The 7,730-nt window shown below is 35.8% G+C and overlaps 2 protein-coding genes across 8 annotated transcripts in view; one reads left to right on the top strand and one right to left on the bottom strand.

The window, feature by feature from the left end:
* Positions 1-796: 796 nt before the first annotated feature.
* Positions 797-3,696, top strand: LOC117106780 (mediator of RNA polymerase II transcription subunit 11-like). Its single transcript, XM_033248223.1, has 2 exons — positions 797-1,024; positions 1,677-3,696. Exons 1-2 carry the CDS (start codon positions 949-951, stop codon positions 1,931-1,933), a joined length of 333 nt encoding a protein of 110 aa, XP_033104114.1. The 5' UTR covers positions 797-948; the 3' UTR covers positions 1,934-3,696.
* Positions 3,034-7,730, bottom strand: part of LOC117106731 (phosphatidylinositol 3,4,5-trisphosphate 5-phosphatase 2A-like) — a 37,477-nt gene continuing 32,780 nt past the window's right edge. For 5 of the 7 annotated variants that reach the window (XM_033248162.1, XM_033248156.1, XM_033248167.1 and 2 more), the window contains exon 26: positions 3,034-6,250. In XM_033248162.1, coding sequence (XP_033104053.1) covers positions 6,035-6,250 — 216 coding nt within the window. In that variant the 3' untranslated portion in view covers positions 3,034-6,034. The remainder of the gene's footprint in view (positions 6,251-7,730) is intronic. The other 2 variants (XM_033248192.1, XM_033248199.1) reach the window with 2 other exon arrangements.

Genomic DNA, 7,730 nt, shown 5'->3' with positions numbered 1-7,730 from the left:
CAAGTCTGACAAGGGGTTTCGGTACAAACCAAGCCTGGCAGAGTCTGTTCAGTGTCCTTCAATAAAATCCCTGTAGAGTTCATGGGAAGATTTTTTTATGGTTAGTATGGTCCTATTAATTGTGCGCTTAGACCACTATTAGGCATGGGAATTCAAATAAAGTAAAGGAAAATTGGTCTGACGAACTTTACGTGGTGTTGGACGATGGCTGGGCGGTGGGGGGGGGGGGGTCAGGCCTGTCCGACAGTGGGAGTGATTTTCCCCTCTCTCCGCATCAAACTAAAATTTAAAAAATAAATGATATTTTAATTGCTATTAGGACTACACATCATTTCGAATTTAAAGGCTGAATACTTCATTAAAACTGATGAAGTGCTTTTTGTATGTAGTTATCGTCTCAGTAAATTAGTGAAATCGTGTTGCTTTGCTGTGTGTTGAAATAAATGTTTCAAATGATTAAATACTGGTTTCAGTACGACAATAAATGAATATACGAAACGAATACCATGTATATAGACTTTAGAAACACATACTGCAGAAAACCTATATTTTGACCTATCCTTATTTCTTTATCAAGGTTCAAATAATAATATAAAATTATTTTATGTCGTTGGATGGACCACAAAATATTGATTTGCCTATACATATACCGTTATTTTGATTTTCAATCCCTAATCCCAATTCCCTAAATAGGCCTAGGCATACAGTATTATGTTTGTAACTGTTATTGCTTCTGTACATGAAATGTTTACAAATATTGCCCTCTGTTTTAATGGAATATTCCAGTAATTGTGATTTGTGACCGCCATGTTATGACCGCCGTCGTGTTCGTGAAAAAAACGTAGTCACTTTTTTGAACAAGTTATGTCTATTGTCTTTGAATTGTTAAGGGTTCTGGTCGAGGTATAGACGACCGTGGTTCACTAGCCTAGTTGTGCTAAATTTAACATGGACGAGTCATATGAAAGACTACAAAAGTTAGTTAGCATCGAAAAAGACATAGCAAGTATTGTCCATCACGCCGGTAAATATTATTACCTGTACTTCCTTTACTTAGGCGGCCTAGGCCTAGGCCCTATGCCCTTTTGCCGAGGCACCTAGCTAGGCCTGGCCCTAGCTAGCCTAGGTAGAAGGAGGGCCTTAGCTAGGCCTAGAGAGCCTGCTAGCTAAAGAGGCTTTATAAAGGCTATGCCTGTCTGTCCGTACATTTGGCTGCGAACCTGCGGCTAAGCCTAGGCCTATGAAATTCCATAACAAAATACTTAATAGGCCTACACGTTTCGTTTAATAAGGCCAAAAAAAGAAGAAAAAGATTTTCTTGCAAAGAGAAATTGTTTCGTTTACTGATTTGTTTACGGCGACATAAGTATATCCGCTTCATTATTTGAAAATTCTTTCCTTTCATAAGCAATTAATTGATATTTTTATGCAAAAAGTAGGCCTAGGCTTACCTCTGTACATACCACATCTTTATTTATACTGCATAATATTGTATTTTTTTTTCAATGTTTTGATATTGGCAAGTTGTGTTGTTGAACTTTTAAATAATAAAGCTATATTTTCTGCTTGAGTGATCATAATCATTAATCCTATTTGTAATTCCTATTTGTCTTTGAGTTGTATCAATAAATGATTTTCATTTTTGTTTTAATCTAGTTTCATGTTTTTCAATTTAGGCCAGGCTGTTCAAGAATTATCGAAGGATAAACCAAGTGAACGAAATGCTGAAAATGAATCCAAGCAGTTCCTAAAAATGTTGAAAGACGTTGAAAGCAAACTGACTGAACAAATTGCTTACCTTGGACAGGTTGCAAGTGGACAGCCCCATGAAGGCTCCAGTTATCTGCTGCAGAAAGATGCGCTGATGGCCCACCATCGCCTTCGCTACACCAGGACAAAACTGAATGAGTTGCAAAAAACATGTGCAAGCTGAACTTTGACATCAGTGACATTTAATTAAATACCAGATAGTGCTGTAATGGGTGTCTTCATTTACATCAAATACTGAACAGGGGTCCCAACTTACCTGGAAATTGGGATGGCCTCCTGCACCCAGATTACTTGGCCCAGAATATAACCCACCTTCTAAAAATTCAATAAATCTGCATGTTTTAATTACTAACTATATTACCCCTTATTATCATGTGTCTCACGGAAATCAGTGTCGATGGGTATCACCATATAAGCAGCAAAACAAAATTAGATGTGCTAAGAAAGGCCATAGAAAACGGATTGCCCGGAAATGACTTCTTCAAACTTGGGACCCCTCGAATAATGATTGATTTATACATTTGGAGATTCCAGTTTAGCGCTTTTTTACTAAGAGAAATGGTCCAGAGCAGCAAACTGTTAAACATTTCTGAAATGCCAGTGTTCCCCATGTTACATTGTAGCGGCATCCTCATAGGTATTATTATAGCCGTAGTCAACAGCTATGATATGCTGTACTGAGCCTACAGTATCTGACTTACAACATTATCAATTTGTGATAAATTGGTTGTATAATAGTGTCCCCTAATGATACAGAATAACAATCATCTGTTTCATGTTTCCAGTGGAAGTGGGTCAGACATTTATCAGTCTTGCTTTTAAAAAACAATTTCTTGTAATCTCGAAAGCTCCGATGAGGGCAGTATATTAGAGGCAGTAGAGCTAAAAAAAGATCTATCAGCCAGGTGTTTCTCATCGGAGCTAATAACATAGGCCTACAAATGCCTACATTTTTTAATAATCTTTTTTAAAAATATTTGAAGATATTGAAGCACTCTCCTATAGGAGCTCTGTTCATGTACTCTATATGATGAGACCTATTGAGTTCATTTCATTCGTTTTCACATTATTTTTGTGCGAGTACAAGACATGCTAGGGGAGAGGCAAGGGGGTTTGAAAATGTAGTCTCTTACTGATGATTCCAAAATAACCATTTTATGGGAGAGAGGGAGTTTCTGTACTCTCTTCAATATGAATTATTTCATTACACTGATGAGATGGTATAAGTAAGCACTTCTTAAACAAACACTAGAAAAAAAAAACTTAAGAAATTGTTCGCATTTATTTAAGATACATACAGTAACAAAAAATCTTTATACAATACTTTTTATATAATAATATGTAATCTCCAGGGTATTAAAAAAGGATTTTTATAAACTGTTAAAGCTTGCAAAATTAAATGAAACCACAAGTTGTGTAGTCATGTTTTACATTCTAAAGTACAGTCGTATTTACATGGCAAATATAATAAACTTTTTAAATTCATTTTGTCACAATGATTTAATACGAATGTTGATAAAATATTTTAAAGCCAATGATTAATTCCTACGTACAAAATGTGTTTGGTGTAGTATACTGATGGCGATCATAAAGTTTATAAGTACAATTATTTTGAGATGACTAATATAGCATTAAGTACACAATAGCAGAGGGCATTTGAGAATCCCGTAATTTGCATATTTTCATGCTAAAATTTATTTTGCAACTGTTTTCTGGATGATCCTAACTAGTAATTAAAATGTTTAATCATACTTAATATGTAGAACAAATTACTTCAAACTCTAATTATGAGGCACTTGAAATTTTATGAAAATACACCACATACAAGTTGCACCTTGCTTAATTTCTATATAATTTAAGAACAGGAATTGAATGCATATAATTTAAATTGATGACAAAGAGCAAATAAACAAAGGGCAAATAAAACCACATCTCCAATTGTGTTTGATTCATCATTTTTTTTTTCATTCAAGCCTGTATAAAACAACATACTGTATTGTACATAATTCCATTTACCTGATATACAGTGAAAATTGTATATAATATGTAGGCTATTTGTCCCATACCAGTGGCAGACCTGGGTGCTTTCCTACAGGTTCCCCTGCTCCGCCCCCTTTGACTGCTAGGATAATCTAGATTCTAGCTACAAATTCGGAGTATATCTGAATTAGTCGATGGACAACTTGATAAGATTTACAAATACAGTATACGGCTGCAACGAGTATACATGATGTGACTAAACATTTTTAATAATATAGTAGAAAGCTTAAAAAAAAATACAAAAATATGCATGTACAACTTTAGAAATTTGGCCAAATTCCACACACCGTATAAACATGCTACAAAATGTATATTGTGTAAAGCCGGGTACTCGCTGCGGGCCACGGTGATCCGACGACGAAAGCACGGACCCAATGGATTACTTTTTTAATGAGGATCCGTTCAGACTGACAATCGGCAGACGGCTTTGTGTTGTCTATCGCTCTCTGGAAGCAGAGCTGGATTCTTTGTGCGACAGTCATACAACGCAGCGAGTGCCTGGCTTAAGACTCGCTACAAATTTGAAGGCATAAACACAATCACATTTGCTACAAGCATGGATGTGTAACAACCAGTGGCAGCGCCAACAAGGGTCAGGGGACACAGGACATTCGTCAAGGAAGAGGTCAGTCATTATGTTGAACGCCATTTTAAAAAGTGGTTTCACAATCAGAGGGCGCCTTTTGTGGGAATCTATAGAGGCATATATGGGGCTGAGGTGGGTATGAACCCCCTGATTGCGTCCTTTGACCTCTTAGTGAATCTCTGGCACCACTACTGATAACGGAATATTAAATATAAATACCAGCAAAATTAGCAGCGATAACATAAATGGAAAAAACTGCTACATACATAAACTGTGAAGGGAGATGTGGAAAGCTAAAGACAATACGAAGGAGGTTAAACCTAAATAAGTTTGCAGGCCAGATAGAACTGAACTTTATATATGCCATTAAATTAATTTCAGTTACCAACTGGCAAATAAATGCAATAAAAATTTACACATTCTATTAAATAATATTTATTGAACAATAATTCAGTATTAGTTCTTTTCATTAAAGATGAACCACAGTGAAAGCGTGTGTATTTGTGCTGAGCATATCAAGAATAAAATTACTAGACTTACTATGTCTGTTTGTAAAACAGAGCATAGGGCTGATGATGAAATTAGAAAGTAAAAACAAAGTCATACATTATATTTATTTTAAAAAACACACCCCGCTTTGAATAAATGTCCCCAACTAGAGGCTCATTTGGAATAAACGCCTCCATAAAAGAAAACAACATCTTTGATATATGGTCTTTGCTTGGACAAAATTTTAATAAGATCCAAGCACAGAAAGTGACCAAAGTGTCAGACAGCAAAAACATAGGAAAACAGGACAGAAGAGACAAAAAATCAGATCAAAAGCAATGGTTTTAAACGCACCAAATCCAAATTGTCGTGCAGCGCTTATAACAATTTTGGATGCATTAGTGAGGTGCTAATTCGAGGGCAGCACTCATTTCAAATTTTTGGAGTGTTAAATATGGATACATCATGTGCAATATGAGTATTTTTTTAATTTGGTGAGAAATATGTTGACTAATGGTTTGTTGATAACAGAAAACACTGAGGCACGTTGTTTGGTGCGATGCTTATAAGATTGTTCACGTTATTTGGGATGAACTGAAATGCTACTTTATACAGTAGTTTAGAATTATATTACATAGGCCTATACATTTCTTATGCAGCAATCTATTTGAGGAACATAATAAATTCTTGATAAAAAAAGTATGGATTTTCAATTTTTGTCCAATTCAAAATATTTTGGCTGGCTGGTACTGACATATAACGGATGTATTGTCCCTATTCCCCACCCAACACTCATGCGAGGGTTATTCAAGAAGCAGCAATTAAAACTTGTCTTATCCTGTATGACATTATTATTTAATTACATAATTACTGATGGACTTCATGAGAGTGGCATAATATCTAGGAATAATGCCATATGGGATTGGGGTATCGCCTGATGAGGATGCAAAGGGTAAGTGGGGTTTGTTGATTAAGTGAGGGGGTATTAGCCTGCAAAATAGAGAAATTTTTTTAAATATAATTTTAATTTAATCGGTGGGGGAGGGCAAAGGAGCACCTGCGGCCCAAACTCCCGTAGATATGCCACTGCGTCACCGTGAAACAGACGATGTACAAAACAAATGAGAAATTAAAAATGGAATGAGGAGGTTATTTTCCAAGAGACATAGATACAATACTCATCAACAAACGTTCACGATGAGATACGTTAGTAATGCCCGCCATAGTCAAATCATTGTCCGTTAGCGTATTGAGAAATTCGATGCTATCCCAACCGTTGAGAATCAAATCCTGACTGTACTGTGGTAAATCCAGCATTCCAAGCCATTCCGAGATGGATTCCGGTTTTCTTAAGGAATCATAATCCTAAAGGAAAAAACAAATGGGAAAAGAATTATTTTCTGTGAAAAAAAACTTCTTTATCTTTTATATTCTATTAACATTTGATAAAGTTTAATATAAGAGAGTATGAACTCTGAATTGATGTAAGCCACCGTATCTCAAGCCGGATTTCCACTAGGCGAATTTATTCGCGCGAATCGAAAGCGTCGGTTCATGCGCACACGCATTCACGTTTTTATTGGCATTTTTGCTTCAGCTTCTACTTTTTGCGAAGCGAAAAAAAAATTCACAACCAGTCAGAGCTTAGGAAGCAAACCAACGCTTTCCATTCGTACGAATAAATTCGCCTAGTGGAAAACGGCTTTAGACCACGTTCAGAACTGAGAGATACGCCAGGCGTATTAAAAGCTGGGCGTATGCTAATCTTAGGCGTAACTAGCGAGAGGACTGGACTGGACGATTAAGGTAACACTAGCACATAGAGATCATGTATGATGCACTACACAAATCTCCAACCATTACCAATACCATTAGTTTGTTCATCTTCAGGAATATTGAGTCACAATGGCTCACTTCATTTGGACTGTTTCATACTCTTCTATATTTACTAGCCTTGCTGAAAATTCAGAATACAAGTTCCTTATGTACAAAACGATATGACAATGTTTAGTTGTCAAAATACTTAAATCACTTGCAGCTATAAAATCTCTGTATTTTGCACTATGCAACTAACACTTATTATTATTATTAAAATCTTGACAGAGTGCCTTGAATGAATGAAAAAGCTGCTTTTATGGAGTTATAACCAGTAGCGGCTCTGGAATATATATTTAAGAAAGTGAATCTGGGCATTTTTTTTTTAAGCTGATCTGAGATGTTTTAGAATGTTTTTTTCATGCCCAAAGAACTAAAAAAGAGAAATAACAAACTTGTCCAACAAGTGGTGGCTTACACTTAACTTGTGAGCTTTGCCTGTCTGAGGGGGTCTTAACCCTGTGCCCCTGCAAGGGCAGTCACTGGTTACAACTCCATTAATAAACTATTTAAGCTCATGTTTTATGTGCTATCATCAATTTTGTAAGAGCCTATATTCCCAGCTGCAGCAATATTTTGATTGATTGATTGATTGATTGATTGATTGATTGATTGATTGATGATGGTAACAGTCATTTATTATGGGCAGGAAATTTCTAGATTAGCAAATTATCACAACAATTTTTCTTCAACTAAACACTTCCTAAACAATCTTAATGTTGAGTATGCAAACAAAAAACATGAATGAATTTAAAATATTCCTCATAATGGATGAACAAATTGATTGTGTAAGCGGATATAAATTCCTTCGGGTAGTACTTAAGAATTCACTTAGATTTTTGATAAATTAACTCCAGAATACATTGCATGAGATAACTGTACAGATTCAATGAATGAGAAACTATTCTGGAACTTGTCTGCGACATGAAACGTTGGGCTTATTGCTCGAATGATTGGTGTGCATCCAGTC

This window comes from Anneissia japonica, unplaced genomic scaffold (genome assembly GCF_011630105.1).
Source record: "Anneissia japonica isolate Jap-2015-1 unplaced genomic scaffold, ASM1163010v1 scaffold142_len1259957_cov175, whole genome shotgun sequence".
In the NCBI taxonomy this organism is placed as follows: domain Eukaryota; kingdom Metazoa; phylum Echinodermata; class Crinoidea; order Comatulida; family Comatulidae; genus Anneissia; species Anneissia japonica.
Note: the sequence above shows the minus strand (reverse complement) of the source record. Positions and strands in the feature narration are given on the sequence as shown.